General features: G+C 41.3%; 1 protein-coding gene across 3 annotated transcripts in view; it reads right to left on the bottom strand.

The window, feature by feature from the left end:
- MCC (MCC regulator of WNT signaling pathway) overlaps positions 1-18,490 on the bottom strand; it is a 220,625-nt gene that overhangs the window by 159,030 nt on the left and 43,105 nt on the right. Inside the window, exon 1 of one of the 3 annotated variants that reach the window (XM_049794829.1) lies at positions 4,804-5,391. The exons of the other annotated variants lie outside the window; for them this stretch is intronic. Coding sequence (XP_049650786.1) covers positions 4,804-4,860 — 57 coding nt within the window. The 5' untranslated portion in view covers positions 4,861-5,391. Of the gene's footprint in view, positions 1-4,803; positions 5,392-18,490 lie in introns of those variants that run through there. 3 annotated transcript variants of the gene reach the window in all.

The following is an 18,490-nucleotide window of genomic DNA, read 5'->3' as shown; positions in this document are numbered from 1 at the left end:
ACATGCGAAAATACCTCAGGGTGGGGATTGCCATTGTTGAGCTTTTCCCTTGCCAGTGAGGCTTGGCCCAACCTCACCCCGCAAGTCCCCTCAGACTTACTGGCCTCATGTACACAACTTCAAGACACGCAGTCCCTTTTCTTTCTGTAATTCTTCTTCTATGTCATTTTTTCCTCACAGCGTTAATTTCTAGGTATAGCAGCAGCAGAACACAAATCTTAAAAGAAAGTGCAATATTGTCCAACTGTAAAATCATAAAAAAAGTCCCAGTTTAAGCCTTTCAAACTTGGCTCTCTCCTCACTTCTTCACATCTGGCATTACATATAAGATTTTGGTTAAACCTTTCTTATGAACTCACTACTCTGCTTCCTACACAAATACAAACTTTGAATCCTATCTTCCCTCCCCCTCCCAAATTTTAAATACCCTATTGTTAAAATAAACAAACAAACCAGTTACTCATTTTTCCAACACAAATACCCCATCTGTTTATTCCAGTCAATGTAAAGGGTTAAGAAATATGTAGCTGTATCTAATGCTGCAAGCCACAACATTCACATTCTAAACCCTTGACTTCCAAGCACAAAGCAAGAAGCAGAAGGTATAAAGTATGAACCTAAAGCAGCATGGTATCTTCTGATATTGCTGTGCAGAAAGAAATATATCCTTTTTAGAAGTTATACACCATCAACTTATACGGCAAGTGCTAAAAGAATACAATAAACAATCACATTATACAAATCATCTGTATCTAAAGTGCTGAATGTATTGCAATACCATAATGCCAGCCCTTATCCCACAACAAAATCTCTTAGGCACAGTTTTACCATCAGCAAGTTCACAAGGCTTACTTTAATTAAAATTATATCTGAGAACATAATTTGGCTCTTAATGCAAGGATATAATTTAGCCCTTAAGTATACAACTGAGAAAAATATAATTAAGCTCAGTACTTATATTTCCTCCATGTTCTACACTACTAATTTAAACTGTCCCAGAATTAGTCATGGGCGTAACTGCTGACCACATTTAGCCCAATAGTTGTAGTAGGTGAGACCACAGATCTCCCTACCTCAGCACACCTTCTCAACAGTGGATGGCCAGGGGAGTGTATAAGAACAAAGCTAGTATGCAGTGATACTTCCCCAGAATGCAGGGGCTTAAAGCCAGGTAGTGTCTTCACATTTGGAAGAAGAAGAAGAAAATATAGATTAGACAATCCAGCTCATTCTAGATGAACACCCCTTTCTGCAGAAAATCTGAATGAATATGTACAAAGCATGTAAATTCTGATAGAAAGTTTCATTTTTAACTATGTAAAAAACAGTCTGTAATTGCAGTTTCTGTGCACTGAACAGTTCACCTGTACACATTTTCAGTAACGTTCACGATATTGGCTCTAAAAATATGCTTTGTGATTACATTAAAGGTTTACAGTATTGTATGACTAACAACCTGAAGGGATCCAAAGAGCGCTTACCTAATTTGGGTGTCATGTATTGCATACAAATCACATGCTTCCTTGATCAAGCCTTAAAAAGCAAACTCTGCAAATCATGTTAAGCTCTAGTATTGACAGAAGAAGGCCCATTTCATAATAATGGAACTGAGCTTGGCTGGACACTGTACTTATTTACAAAAGCACCAAAGGCTGTCGTGCATCCTCACGGAGTACAGCAACAGTCATCTGCAAATTCTAGATTTTTTTAGATTTGCCTCTCTTAATGTATCATATATTAAAGAAAACTCCAAATGTAACACCACCACCAAGCTAACCTTGCTATGCAAGAACAATGCTTCTCCTACCTCTCTATGCAGTTACGACACACTGAATCTACTACAGCACACTGGCTAATCTTTCTTTCTCTGGAGAGAAGAAAGAGAAGGTTGAAGGGAGAGAAAAGCAGAAGAAATGGGGTAACATTATCAGCAAACAACAGCTTGAACTCTGGAGCTAGGGAGCCACAGAGCATGAGTTTTGTAGAAGTCTGACTGACCTACAACAGAAATCAGATTTTTTTTCTGCTTTCTGCATGACCTTTAGACAGGGGCGGGGGGAGTAAACAAAGACTATCAAGGTCTCTGTTTACCTGGACAAGAGTTTAGGAATAGCAAACATCAACCACACACAAGTTTCTACAATCACACTGTGCCTTGGAAAAAAAAAAAAAAAAAAAAAGCCTTAATTTCTTCTCATTTCCCAAAGAGTGATGTAAATCTCAGCAGAAAGTTTCAATACAAATGTAATGAGTTGCAATAATTTAGTTTTCTATTTCGTTTAATGCATCCATTCAAGAATGTATTTACTATATCTTCAGGGCTTTCTAGTTTTCCTGTTAATTTTAATAACAGTAGTTTCATGCCTAGAGGTCCATGTACTGAGATAGCGCCTACACCAAAACCCACTGTGCATCATGTGAATTATGGTCTTTCTTGGTCTGTTATCGTATTTGCCATTCAGACACACGCACTAGTAGCAGCCCACTGTGATGTGAAAATTTGAGCTGACTGCAGAGATAGCGGTGCAGGTGAAAACACACTAAGACAACAGTCATTTAATAGAATTCCTATTGTAGCCAGTTTCAAATTTTTCCATTGTTCAAATGAACACAATGCTACTGTCTTCCATTGATCAAAAATAAACACAGTATGCAGAAAACACAGCCAGAAAGGAAGGAAAAGGGGGAGAGCATGACGAAGAGGGGAGAAACACAGGTATATAAACCGTAGGTACAGCCTTTACCCAGGGCTTTCCACCTTTGATTACAGCAAGCAATACAGTACCAGTCACCAATAGGAAAAGGCCTAACATGAGCGTACAAATTACAGGGAGTTGGCTGAGTAATTAAGGGTTAGAGGTGAGCAACTAACTGCATCTTCTCCCATATGGGAGGTGGAATATGATGCTTCTGTAAGGCCTCCATGTTTCATTCAAAACACACTGTTTTATCCAAGACCAGTGCTGAAGCTGACCCGGCCCTTTCAATGACTCAGGCTAAAGCACGCTCATGCAAGCGGCTCAAATCACAAAGATGAAGACTAGCAGCAAAGCAATTATGATTAGCAGCTGGGGAAAGTTCCCTGGTATGTCTGCAGTCAGAAAGGGGCCTATTTCTAACTCTCCTCTAGCACTAGAGTACAAACGTGAATTAAGTATTCAAGTAAGCTTGTTGGAAAAAAAAACAAACAAAAAAACCCAACAAAAATGTTGCATGGTGCACAGTCACAGACTTCTTTCAATATTTCCCATATTAAAACATCAGAAGAAAAAGATATTTCTTACAACAAAAGTCTTACTTTGTGGATGTGTGAAGTAAACTTGAATAGGTAATATTTCAAGGCACCAGTGCTACCAGTGAATACTGCCTGATCCAGATAACAACCCAAGAATCAAATCTTTGTGACACTCCATGTTTTACGTGATACTGCACAGTCTTGAAAATTAAATGTTGAGGGGATAGGAAGCAGTGATCAGCAGGCCATCAATACAACCGTAGCTAGAAACACCAATGGCAGACTCCTACCAAAAGCAACTCTGGCTTTTATGCTGAGTTTATGAACCCCATTAATGCCGCATTGCCAATACACAATTTCTAAGCAATCTTTCAAAAAACTAACACAGAGTTAAAGCAATTGAGCTCTTTTGTATTTAAAGGATGAACACATCAAAATTTCTTTCACAAGAACTGCCCAGTCACAAACCTGCTGCTGCTCTTGCATGGCAGGGTACTGCACTTGCTTAGGTCTCACACGTTTACTCTGCTTCCCCCCACACTGTTGTCCGCCTCACCAGCCTACTGATTTATTTTCCATTCTATACCTCAGTGTCAACCTCCTCTGTACAATTAACTCCAGAAATTGTTAACGCTCTCATTCTGCCAAGCATATCTTACCCAATATTCCTAACCCTCCAAACACATAAAGTAAACAAAGGGTATGTTGCAGTAAAAGGTGTATCAGAGAAATGGGCAAAAGGCAAAGAGAAGCATTTCAGTTAAACTGGGACAAGACAGACTGCAGATTCAGTTTTCTACAAAATTACCTTAATCAAATGCTTGGGAATTCATAGCATAACTAACTTTGCAGTTCTCAGTAAAGCCCATAAGGATGACATATCTAAGACATTTAGTAACTGACAAAATATGCCACTGCTAAAATATTTATTAAGAATTTGCATTAACATCTGATATGGCTTTAATTTCAAAATTATTGAAAACACACACACAATCATGTTACACAAAACCCAGGCATGCCCACAACTATAAGAAATAACAGCTTGCTATGGTTTCCAATGGAAAAGCAGAAAGTTTCCCATGGCTTGTTTTCTTTTAGGCAGGGAAGGAAAGTAACCTAATTCATCTAACCTAAGGAAGCATTACTTTGGCTAAATACAAGCAAACACAACTTCTGCCAATGTTGTTGTCTTACCAGTAAATATTTGTCATCTTCCTCTCACCCCACTTCCCTCCTAAATTAGTCACCATCTGCTTAATCTCAAGTGAGATCTCCATATTTCATCTACTGCAAACATGAATGTTGGGCATATACACAGCTCTTGGGAGGAAAGGCAATCTCTGCTGCAGGATAACAGGAAAAATGTCTCTACATGGTTACAGTCATTTGCTTTTCACCACTTACTCCGAGTAAAGCAGCAAAAAAGTTCAGGTCATTTCCTGACTGGCACAGCAAGTTATAGCAAGATACACATTCTATTAATTTTTAATTGCGTTTCTTGCAAACTGAAAGCCCAAAAGGGGAGTGTTTCTTTTTAAAGCATAAAGAAGGGCACTGAAACTGCTTACCTCACTCAGCTCTGCAGGGGAGTCATTTCCATATTTCATAGCAACTCCAGAATTCATGATTAGACTTCTCAGGGCTTGACGATTTCTGCAGATTTTAATGCTTCACAGCTTTGTTCAAGAGATTCAATACTTTCTTCTCCAAAATTTTTCCGTCTTACACATTTTGCTCTAGACAGCCATTTTCACTCCACATTGATAGTTTAAATTAATGGTGCAAGATCTTCTACAAGAACCAAACTGGTTTTGACTTCATAGACAATCCATTGCTGCGAGAGACTTGTTAACACTGTGAAGTGCTCTGAGAATGCAGCGAAGGAACTGCTTGCCAGAATCCCGTCTTAGTCCATCTGCAAGGCGTGCTTCACCTCTGCTGTCTGTTATATGACGCTCTTTTCCACAACTCTGCTTAAGGGCATCTCCCAATGCTGCTTAAGTACTCAGAAAAATGTGGTGAGCTTCACACAAGTTCACAGAGAAATTAAAAGAAGAGTGCTGTTCAGGAAGGGAGAAGGGAAAAGAGAAGAAAGCTCCCCTCCCTGAGACAAACCAACGCTACACTTCACGCTGAAGTTTCCCCTGCCAGTGAGCCTGGAGTTTAAGTGGTTTATGATCAAACACAGCTGTCTTGCTGCTGGCTAAAGGGTGTATGGAAGGGGCGGTACTAAAAGGAGAGTGCAAGTGGGAGGGAGAGAGCTACAGAGAGTTCATTTTGGAATTACAGGCATCTTTCCAGCTTTCTGCATACTAATTACTATACACAAAACTATAAAGCTAAGTAACAGGAAATGCCACTTGGATAACAATAAATTGGATTCCTGTTTGCCCATTCCCATGCGCAATTAAGTAAGGAAAAGTTGGGGGGGGAGGGGGGTGTAGTGGGGGGTGGGGATTGTAATGATTTCAGAAGGTCACGGTAAGCCCAAAAGGACCATTAGAAAGCTGCAGATTCTACGTAACACACTGACATTTTATGATGACTTTGGGGAGATGCTACTGGAAGAAGGGGGGAAAAAAGCATTTGCTTTCAACATTCAACCAATAATCTAGAAAAATCTTTTAACAAGCGGGACTTGTGGACATGCTGCACCCATTGCAAGAAACGACAACCTCCTTTCCCCTTCCTTCCATCCCCTAAAACATACTGTAATCCCCACACACTTTGTGATGCTGGATTATGATGTACTTTTGGAGTTAGAAGTAGGAAACAACATACTCTGCAGCTGAAATTTACCTGATCACCTTAATACAAAGTCTTATTAAAGTGTCAAATGAGTTCAGAAAAAAACCCGTAAGAAACAGGACTAAATGCTATCTATACAAGATGTGGCATAATTCTTGATTTACAAGGGAAACAATGCTCTCCAACAGCAACATTTTGAAAATCATCTTGTGTTTGGTTGGGGTGTGTCCCCCCCCCCCCCCCTCCTCTGTTAATCACAGATTAGTATCAGTATGCAGACATAGGGATAATTCATCCAAATGGCAATACAGAACTAAGAACAAGAACCAAGATAAACACATATACATTGGCCCTATGATACTAAAAAGCAGTAGCACTTTCTGGGTCCCTGTCCTTCCTCCGTGCCCAGCATCAGAAACTGCAACTCTCCTCTGGCCCAGGGGGTAAGGGGAATGCCACAATCTCTTTACAAGACTTTTTACTTTCACCCTCCAGGTCTATTTTCTAGGCTTCCCCTTCTCTTTTCTGTATTCTTCCTATTCTCTAGCCTGCGTTCTAGTAGCCCGTATCCGGGGGGGGGGGGGGGTTCCCTTCCTCTTTTCACACCCACCTTGCATTGCCTCCATTCCTCCTTGAGGAATTTTTCCTCCTTGAGCGCATCCTCCCTGTCTCACCTTCTACATTCACCTCTACATTCTAAGCCCCCACGCTTAGCGCTTCTCTGCCTATTCCTCCCAACCCCTCCGCTTTGTTCCCGGCGTGTGTTCCCATTTGCCGCCCCTCCGATAGCGGCAACGGGCTGCACCGCTCCCTGCTGGCAGGCGGCTGCCGTCTCCGCCACCCCCGCGCCCCCGCGGCGTGGTGCCCCGCCGGGCACCCTGCACCTTCCCCCCGCCGCCAGCGGGCAGGAAGCCAGGAAGAGGCAGAGCCCTCCGGGACGACAGACTGCAGTATGGCACCGCACACCCACAGCGGTTTTGTGCACCGATACCCCGTGCATTCAAACGGGATTAGCAGTGCTTCGTACCCAGGAACAAAGGTGCTGTGGAACGTCTTACCTCAGGGCACATCCAGCAGAAAAAAACACCTTCAGTTCAAGAATCCCTGCAGCTGACGCGGTACGTTTAAAAACGTTCTATCTTTTTCAAGTTCTGCCTTCACAGATGGGAGGGTGACAAACTTCTTGTGTTTTGCATCCCTACCCCTATCAACTTCTATTTTCCCTCTCTAACCTGCTTCGAATCTGCCCCGATCTGATCTTTGTCCAGTCCTGTCACAGGTATCACAGGTTCACCAACACAGGGATGAGTCTCAGAATTACTGAAGAATAAAGCTCTAAGGTTTTCCTTCTCTAAAGGAAAGGTCATATTAGTGATGGCTTCAACATACTGTGTTTCCCGTAGTATATCCCTATACTGCCAAATACTTCCGAGCAGACCATAAACAGGCATTCAGAAATTAACTTTTGATTCGCTTTCCTCACTCAACCATTGTTGTCCATTCCTGGCAGACTAGCCATCAGACAGACCAGAGCACATGGCACTACAGATGCATCCCAAGCAAACTGGTGCAGGACACTTGAGGATCTGAACTAGATCCACTCTGTACTGTACCCATACGCTGCAGAGGATTTCTTTTTGCCTCCTTCCTACTCCATACAGTAACATGTTAGAAAGAGACACAGATACTGCCTGAAAAACAACAGCAGAATTCACCGTTTCAGATGTGCACAAGAACATGGGAGATACACGCAGGTTCTTTCGGAACAAATTTTATTTGAAAGTTTAAAATTATTTTCACTCACATGCAAATTAATGAAACAGTTAAACCAAACTGATGAAAAACGGTTTTACTTTAACCGCAACTGACTCCCATTGCAATCTCTGCATGCTTGCACTGAGCGGTAGGGGATTACCCATTTCTCAGCTGGAAAGCAGCAACCGTTACTTTTAACTAACCCCCAAGTACTGGTGTTGCTTGTTTCAAGGTCCTTATAAAATCTGCAGGCATTTCTTTATTGTGGAGGGCTAGCTAAGACTAGTAAATGTAATCATTGTTCTAAAATCGTTACTATTGCGTCACATTTTTAAATACTCAGTAGCATCAAGAACATACTCTGAATACCTGAAGACACAGAACTTGTTCCTCTGTGAAATGTCATACTACCTAGCATTGCTCCGAGTCCATTTACTAACTCAATGAAAACATTAGATCACAAAATTAAATTCCCAGGTAGACCTGACCAGTTGTCTCCAGGCAGTGTCACCATTTTCAAATACATGCAAGTGATCGAATACAGTAGCAGGGTACTAAGAACTTTGTTGAAGCCAAAGTGTATTTTCCCTTTGGCTTGTGCCAAACGCAGGCTTCAAAGAAGAGAAAGGAAAACCTCAAGTATGCCAATTTCACATTGCCAGGAAAGGAACACGGCACCCTCAGATCGAGAGAGAGAGAGAGAGAGAGAAAGAGAGAAGTGCCTGTTGGACTCAGTCTCTCTCTGTTTCTGTTTGGTGTCTGACTGTTTGTTCTTTCTTTCTGACTCAGTTCCTTGCCTAGGACAGCAATGCTCCCTCGCCCTTAACCTTGTGCCTGTCTTCTTTTTTAGCCTCTACAGTCAGGGAGGGGTTCAGGATGGGAACGGGAAGAGAACTCTCTTAACCTACAGATGTACATTTCTTAGCCCAAGAGGACATGGTCTCAGTGGATGCCTCAGTGTGTACTGTGATACAAACAAGAAGGGGGACACAAGAAGCTAGACGAACCTGACTGTCTAAAAGCCTCAGTAGGCTTTCAGAAACAACATCCACCAAACGTGTTCTGTCAAGACAGAGATGCTGGCCTGGGCTTCCCCTCAATCTCAGTGCATTCTGATCAATTACTGCTTTCTGTACCTCTAAAGCACTCATGATGCATACTGCTTGTAGGTAAGTGCATTTGCACTGACAGATTCTTCCCAAGATAATTTCAGAATTATCCAGTAACAACCATTAGTGTGGACCGTTTGCTGATTGCTGATCTAATAATCCTACGGCCACTCTATTCTTTTTGTTTACTCTTACTAAACTGTAGTAAAAGAATCAATTACATGTATCCAAGATTCACTGAGGAGCCTACCTTTTGATTTTATCTGAATCATCACTTAATAAGATCTACTCTATCACCTGGTGTAAAAGGATTCTTTTGGGACAAAACAGAGGTCTCTTGCCCTTCTCACCTTTACTTTTGAAACTGCCATAGAATATGGAAAAAATTAGCACTGTAGTTATTTTACAAGGCTTTTCCCTCATATGTCTCAGTAATTACAATAATCTATTTCTTAACAGTTATTGGAGCAGGTGTGACAACTGCCACACATGAACGTTCCTTGTTTCGACAGCTGCTAAGTGAAAACTACTGCATAAAAGCAATTATCTATTAAATATGTATGTATCACATATTCTTCAGCATAGTGTGTACCACTTTCCCAGAAGCAGTTTCACTCTGTATATACCATGCACAATTAGCTGATGACAATTCCAGGATGTATGAAATAAGGCCTTCTTAGTTAGTTCTGTTTAATTAGCTCTGTAATTGAAATGCAACTAACTGAAGTCCACTGAGCATTTAGTTAATTTTGTTTGTTTCGATATCATCTCTACAGTTAGAGCAGCAACCTGCATAATCCCACACACAAATAAATTACACCTTCAAATATTGCAAATCTACTACACATAATTTGAGTACAACATGTTTTTGTTCTCACTCTGGCACAAAACACAGTGGTGTAGTGCCAAAGTCTAAATTTCCATGGACAAAATAGTAGCACTCAGAAGGTTAGCATGAAGGCTAAACTTGGAAGCAGAAATTCAATAGGGTAGTTGGATAATGTTTCCAGAAAATTCTTTATTCAATAGCACTAATGCACTATCATTTAAAGGGGGGAGGCTGAAAGGGATGGTAGGTTCTTCTTGATGCAAACTGTTCTCATTAATGCTAGTGAAGGTTATGCACCTAGGTTGAGAGAAAAAAAATCCACCTCATTGCAAGTAACCTTATACTGAAGAATGAAGCACTGTCCCTGAAGAAAACACAAGCAAACTTCTCTTCTTTCCTTCAGTCACACCATCTCAATTAGTCTAACACAGATAACATCTAGAATAATGTAATTTCCAAATAGCACTTCAATCAGCTACTCTCACCTGTTCACTCTTCCTCAAATACTTAATTCACTTAAAAAGTCATGTCCTTGACCTGACCAATCTCTTTGGGAGTTCACATTTGATCCCTTTTTCCATCCTCCAGTATTTCACACCATGAAGCCATTCACCAACCTGTCAAACAGCCACTCTCATTTTCTGTCACGTCATCCAAAGCCATCACATTCATTTTGATTCCCTCTGACCCCACAGAGCCTTAGCATCAGATTGGGAAAAGAACCAGGGAGACAATGTGTGCCTGTTTTTCACGTTAGAAACCTCTCTGTGAGGACAATGGGGAGAGACGGTAACAATTCCTCTGGTTTTTTCATGTTGCAGCCACCTAATTATCATCACTGCTCATTTGCTCCTTGCTTAAAAACACAAACAAGGCCATTCTGTAAACTACAATTCATGCCATCATACTTCTGCTTAGCTTCCCTTCATCGTCCAGCATTCCCTCAGTTCAGTCACACATTCCTCCAGTTATTAACCACGGGGTAAATGCACTCATTTCACTTCCAGTCCCTACAATCTTGGTAGCCATTTTGATTTAACTTCTCTAGATACAGCCTGTGGTTTTGCATACTTACTGCACTAAAAATATGACCACACTCGGTAAAATGCCTGTGGCTTGATCTTACCTTTAAGATACCAACTCTTCTACTTTATCAGAACTTGTATTCCCTCACGTTTATCAGTTGTGAACTGACTCCCTTTCAGAAATTATCACTTGTATAAGAAAGATTTGCCAGGACTCCCCTGCTAAGTCTCTCCCATTTTTCCCAATTCCTGATAGTGAGATTTCCTCAGTTACATTCTCTCCTTACTCCTAAACTCTCTTGGTTTTATATCTTGCCCTTCATACTTTCACTTCCAGTTCCAGTCCCCACTCCACAGTCATGATCTTGTCTCTGCAAACATCCAGCAACCCAGTTCATCAGCTGCCCACTTCTCTTTTACTCTTGAGCCCTTCCAAGACATCTATGTGTGCTCAATCTGTAATTCTTTTCCCCAGTTATAAGATTCCTCTCCACTCTAACTTCCATTACCATTGGCATATTGAACACACAACTCCCTGACCTGGATCAGCAACCATGTAAGTGCCCACAGTGACACAAAGAAGACGGAGGGATCCCAGCACTAGGTTTAGATCAGAGCTGTACTTGGACGCTTCAGCCCCCACCTAGCCAAGCATCCCATTTCACCATCTATGGTCAAGATCTCTTCTGCATGTTTAACAGATGCAGATGAACTGATGGATACTTTCTGACTACATGTATATACAGACACATAATACACACACACACACACACACACATTTGTGTGTGTATATATACACTCATATACATGCATGTACACACATTTATCTATATAAATGTACATATATATGTATATATACATAGGTATTTGAAAATTTGCATTCACTGAAATGTTCTATTTGAAACATTTTCAATCAGATGAATTCTGGCAAATGCAAAGCAGGTGTCTGACAGATCCCTACTTGAAGCTCTACAAGACTTTTTGGCTGGCATGAGAAAACAAGAGCATCAACTTCACTAAGAGCTTAGAGGGTTTGGGGAGCTTTTATTTTGGCAGAAATTATAACAAAAATTACTTCAACAACGATGTGAGCTGAAATTACAGATATAAAACCTCTGGTGAATTAAACTCCCTAGTTTTCAACCACATCTATTTTACTATCAACAGTTTATTTCACTTGCTATCTTCCTTGGCTGTATAGTTTTGTGGCTGCACATGAAGATCAGCAAATTAGCCTACAGATCACTTCTCAACTCCCTAACTATTTTCTGCTCAGTAAATATGAGTATTTCTTTGTTTTTGTAAAGGTCTGTGGTTTGGGTTTTTTTTCCCCTCTCACTGGATAGCTAAACATAAAATCCAAGCTCTCTATTCTAACCCTCCGTCTGGTCTATAAAATTCAGGGGTTTGCCCTTCTAACTGCTTTACCATGTACCTTTTAAATCTCTCCAGTGACTTTTTTCCTACACGTCTTCCTACATTTAAGCTTCTCATCAAAATCTTCCAAGACTGCTTTACCTCTGCCTCACTCTTTCCTACTTCAACCTTCGTATCTGTCAGTTTCATTTTACATCGGGAGGGACAGCAAACATCCCTCTTCAGCATTTATGATATCTCTGACTTTCTTGTATGGTCTGTTTGGTTCTACAACCAAAGACCTGTTTACACTTTTCTCAAGCCAGTTACACTTACTTGCGGTTCATGAAATATAATTACAAAGCTAAAATCTTCTTTACTTTCAGGCCTCATCGGGATAGTCCCTTACTTTATTAAGTTTAGAAATTACTTGCTAAATATTTCTAGTGTTTACTCTTAGATAAGGGTCTATCAACCAGCTAAACCAAAGCAAATAAACAAACCCGTTCCAAAAAAAAAAAAAAAAAAAAAAAAAAGGTCTTGTTTGTTCCGTCTTCACAATTTAGAATCCTGGCACAAGACATTTCATCATCATGAAGAAACACCTGGCACCCCTGTAGGTGCTACAGAAACAAAGATTTTTCCCTCCTTTTCTATAATGCATACCAGAAAATCAATATTCATGTAAAAATTAGATTCAGCCAATAATACGCACTTATAATCTCTTTACAAATTAATACGGTAGAAAGATTCAATGTCTTTTTCTCCAGTCCCTTCTGCAAAATTGTAGCTTCAAGTAGGTAAAGTAATAGAAAACTCAGTGTAGGAAATTAGAGATGGCTATTTAGCTTAAAGGCACAACCCTCACTTGAGTACATCAGTGAGGTTCTTATTTCATTATGAACTCTTCACAGAACAGACACTGCCCTTCCTGAAACTCAAAGTTCACTTTGCTTCCTACCATGATGAAAAGTAGAGTTTACCAACACGCTGCAACATAGCCATTATAATCTGTCTCCCAGCTGAGAAGTGATAATGTGGTTTCCTAGCCCAAAGTGAAGCAATCATGCTGAAGCAGTTCTTAACAAAAAGTAGACACAGCAAGCACAAGAGAGTGCCTGTGCAGAAGTACTCGCCTCCCATATCCTCTGCACTGGCATCAAAGAAGTCCCCCAAAACAGCTTTGCTGACAACCATATACTCATTTTAAAAAAAAAAAAACAGAACATAAAGAGACACAGCGGGTTTAAACAGTTGTGGCATTCTGCACTGCCTGAGGCCAATGTCCCAGACTTGACAGTGACAGAGAAACAATTCCAGGGAGCAGAAGCATCCTGATAATTTAACCATGGCACTGACAGGCTTCTATGGAAACCCTGCCTTGTCTCGCTTGGTTGGCCAGAAAACGGTTGATTACTCCATTACAACTGAACTAGCACTGAACTGCAAAAGCACTTAGAGTCCACTTGCAGCTGTGCACTGCAGTTAAGATTTTCACTTTATTAGCAAAATTCCTATATATCATGTAACCAAAACATAAGGGGTTAGTATGTGTGTAGAAGGGGAGGGGTAATAAGTCTTCTCATCTTTTTAATAAACAAGGATTCACAGCAGCTCAGCACTGCCAACTGCAACTATGTCAGGCCAACTGTTCACATTCAGAGAACAGGCAGAAAACCTGGTAAGACAGAAGACCCTGTGACAAGAGCTACACGGTAGTCTGTTTTGGGTTTGTGTGGCGGGGTTTTGGTAGTGGGGGAGGGGCTGCAGGGGTGGCTCCTTTGCGAAGCTGCTCAAAGCTTCCCCGGCTCCAAGTTGTACCTGCCTCTGGCCAAGGCTGAGCCCATCAGCGGTGGTGGTAGCGCCTCTGGGAGAACAGATTTGAGAAGGGGAACCTGCAGTGAGTAGGGGGAGATTGAAATGTGTGAGAAACCCCTGTGCAGATACCGAGGTCAGTGCAGAAGGCGGGGGAGGAGGTGCGCCGGAGGAGGGGATGCCCCTGCAGCCCGCGGTGAGCCGGCAGGCTGTCCCCCCCCAGCCCATGGAGGGGAGCGGGGAGCAGATGCCCACCTGCAGCCCGGGGAGGACCCCACGCCGGAGCACGGGGATAGCCCCGAAGATAGCCATGACTCCATGGGAAAGCCCGCGCTGGAGCAGCCTGTGCCTGAAGGACTGCAGCCCGTGGACAAGACTTGCATTGGAGCAATTTGTGGAGGACTGTCTCCCATGGGAGGGACGCCACACGGGAGCAGGGGACAACTGAGATGTCCTCCCCCTGAGGAGGAAGGAGTGGCAGAGACAAGGTGTGGGGAGCTGACCCCAACCCCCATCCCCTGTTCCTCTGCACTACCGGAGGGAGGAGGGAGAGAGAACCGGGAGTGGGGTTGAGCCGGGAAGGAGGGAGGGGTGGGGGAAGGTGTTTTAAGATTTGAGTTTACTTCTCATTATCCTGTTTTGATTTGATTGGTATTAAATTAAAGTGATTTTGTTTCTTCCCCAAGTTGAGCCTGTCTTTTGCCCATTACCATAAGTGGTGAGTGATCCCTTGTCTCGACCCACGAGCTTTTCTTTATATTTTCTTCTCATCATCCCACCAGGGCTGGGGGAGAGGAGTGACCAAGCGGCTTTGTGGTGCTTTGTTACTGGCCAAGCTTAAACCACCACATAATCTTTCCGGCACACCAGAATCCAGGAGGCTAACGTTGCTTCAACAGACTAATCCTGGGCCTCAGGCTCATCTTACCACTGCCAAAGTGAGGTAATAATATTAATAATATATTCTGTATAGCTGTGTGCAGTGGTGCTGGCCCAATATACCAGGAGAATTGCTCTTCATTTCAGACAATGGCAAAAAAAAAAGTTTGGAAAAGTAAAAAGATCTGAACACCTGCACTGGAGTCAGAGCTCCCTTAACTACAGCAAAAAAATGGGATGCATGAAGACAGTTTCTAGGCAGCGAGAGGGGGAAAGATACAAATTCCTTGCAACTAACTTAAATTAAAGTTTTGAAAGTAGACTTTCAAAACATCTCCTAACACACACTTGTTAAGACCCCCTTTTCTATAGCACCTTATTGCCACATGCCACTTCCCATCATTCAATTACAACCACAGAGCTGGGTCAAAACCCATTATTCTGTGCACTTCACCTTAGTTATATGCTTGTAAGAGATATTGTTCAACTGTCACATAAAAGATCCAATTAAAAGCCTCAGTCAAAAGGATCTATTAAAAGGCTGCCTGAACAAATGTGCCCTGTGCTGACACCCATCACATTGTGCTGTGATTGTCTGCAGATGGAAATAGTAACAGAATTTAAAAAAAAAAAAAGAAAAAAAAAAAGAACCTCAGCATATATGCTACTGAAGGGAATTTTCAAGAAAGTTTATAATTTGCCTTTTGCTCACCTCTATCTCTGTCATGATCCGGTAAGTTCAAAAGACGGAAAAACTACATTTCATATAAAATAGATGAGTTCTGGTAGACCTAATCCATAATATCTATTTTAACTTATAAGAGAAAAATGAATAACTGAGCATTATTAGAGGGCTATGGAAGCCAGGACTGTATAAACACAATGTATAATCCTATTTCACCTGATGCCTGCTTCAGTCAAACAAAATCCATTACAATGCTGGCTTGAAATCAAAGGCAAACAGCAAACAGCTTCCCACATCCCTAAACATAAAAAACGTCTGTCAGACAAAACTGCCTTTGTGCCTGCTTTCTGACAAGCCAAGCCTCCTGAATCTATATTCCAATAATCGGCTCTTGCTTTAATGGAATTCTTGGATTCTATTTTTAGCCTGACAGAATGGAAACGATGCCTAGTTTGGAAACAAAGGCACAAAAGGCAAGGTTATCTCGGGCACAAATCTTGTACAAAGAGTAGGCTCTGCTGTCCACACCACTAGAATCTTCTTCAACTTCAGGCCTTCCAGCTTCCAGCTGAAGAAATCATTAGGCTACATTTTACAGCAATAGCTTTTATTGGCATGAAAAATAAATTGTAATACAAGTTGCATGTAGGACATGGAAAACAAATGGCTGCAAGGGGAGGAGAGAAAGAGACCCAGCTCCCACGGTTTACTGTAACAGTATGCACTGTTTCCCATATACAGAACAGACTCCCCAACAAAATAACCTGGGAAAAATCAGTCTGTGCACAAGTAACAGAATTCTGACATACCCTACAAAGTCGCTATAGTACAGAACCCAAGTGTTTCTTATCCACACTAGCCTCACGCAGAGGGACTAGAAAGGCATTACTCTCTCATCCAAAAAGATGTGCCTTGAGAGCATGGGATACCTGATGCTTTGGGGCCAAATTTCCCTGTCTATAAGGGAAGGCGGGGGGGAAGCTTAAGGAGCAGAGCTTCCCAAAGGAAGGAACAAACAAGCTTAATTTAAAAACAGAGAAGATTGGGGGGTGGAAGGGGAGAGAAAAAGGGGCAGACTTTGCCAGAAAAGGACATGCCAATATTACCGAGTTATAAAACTTAACAGTGACACCAAAGTAGCCTACAAACTGGCCATGGAATTACCTTTCACAGTACAGTTCTGTCTTCAGAATTCCTTGATACTTTCTCTTAAAAGATCACTTCCCCAAAGATTTCAATAAAACTCACAATTAATTTACAGCTGATGGCTATAAATTAAACAATAGAGAAAATGGTTCATATTTTGGATAGCTGTAATAATATACCTAGACTGCCACAAATCTCTATGAAGCCTTTTTCCTCATCCCCTATACAAAAGTATTTTTGCTTTCTTTGGCAACTAGACAATCCTTCCTGTTTTTAAGGAGTCCATTTTAAAATCTACATTTACTAGCTTAGTTAAAATGAGCCAAAACTGTAGCTTAAAAAAATTACAGTACACATAATGATGTTTACAGCTTTTTGGGAAGGTATTATGGGGGTTTTAAGCAGTGTAATTTTTACTCTCTAAACATGCTAACATTACAGTGAGTTGTGCCAGATAAAAACTTATATACATAAGATGGACAAGCAGACATCTGTTATCAGTGGATAATCTGATCATATCAGTCTTTGCTAAGGAAAGACTGTCGGCTACATAGGCACATCCCCTGCTAGTCACACAGCAAACGACACTAGGAACATCAGCTGGCTGTCCTACAGCCAAACTGGGAGGTAACAGAATAACTAGTGTATTGTCAAATGGTCTGAAGTGCTGGAGAAAGGGCTGGACAGAGAGATTAAATTCAGCATTTTTAATTTCATCACAGAATGTCATATGTGAATATACACCAAATACCAACCATCTCTATAATATTCTCTTGCTAAAGTATTAAGTACATTTTATAACATTAAGGCATTGCAAGAAACCATTATATGCTCAATAACATGACAGCAGAATAGAATTTACATGTGGATCACTTAATTTACATTTACATGCATCTCAGAGCACACAAATGGATACTGTGACCCAGGATGAAACAGCCCATCAATGCTGTTTCAAGCAGTTACCCAGAACCAGCTGCACTACAGTCTGACATAACTGTAAACATAATGATAATATTAAGTGTGCTCTTTTATACCCAAAAGTTATTCATATAAATAGGCCACAGCAAGTTAGGTTTGCTTGATTATAGAGTAAATAATCTAGGTGGGAAAGGAAAAATCACCTGTCCCTGAAAAACATAATAGTGACTTTTGGAATATTATCACTCAGAATGAACTATGTGAACTAAAAAGAATAGCTTTCCCAAAGCAGTGGTTCTGTCTGTCATAACTTGCAGCTCAGTGCTCTTAAGGAGGAAAAATTAGCAATGCAAACATTCACCGAGTCTGATTAATGAAGAGGTATCACAGTAAGAATATCTATTTTCAGAGAACATGATGCTTCCTAAGACAAAGACATTAAGTTCTCATCTGCTAGTGATCATGCTGAGAAACTAATGCTAAAACAACTACATACTGCTTTGCTATGAATATTTCCAGTATGCCTTTGTACTTTATAAACTTTTGGGTTGTGTACCCAACAGAGATGATATCTGCATTTGGCACAGAGTCTAGTCAGAACTAAATTCAGTTTAGTTGCCTTAATTCTGCTGTACAGAAAGTATAGCCTGTGTCGTGATTTAACCCCAGCCAGCAGCTGAGCACCACACAGCTGCCCACTCACTTCCCCCCCCACCCAGTGGGATGGGGGAGAAAATCGGGAAAAGAAGCAAAACCCATGGGTTGAGATAAGAACGGTTTAATAGAACAGAAAAGAAGAAACTAATAATGATAATGATAACACTAATAAAATGACAACAGCAATAATGAAAGGATTGGAATGTACAAATGATGTGCAGGGCAATTGCTCACCACCCGCCGACCGACACCCCGCCAGTCCCCGAGCGGCCATTCCCCGCCCCCACTCCCCAGTTCCTATACTAGATGGGACGTCCCATGGTATGGAATACC

The sequence above is a fragment of the Accipiter gentilis genome, chromosome Z (genome assembly GCF_929443795.1).
Source record: "Accipiter gentilis chromosome Z, bAccGen1.1, whole genome shotgun sequence".
Classification (NCBI taxonomy): Eukaryota; Metazoa; Chordata; class Aves; order Accipitriformes; family Accipitridae; genus Astur; species Astur gentilis.
The sequence above is the reverse complement of the archived record's forward strand: the minus strand, read 5'-3'. Positions and strand labels throughout refer to the sequence as shown.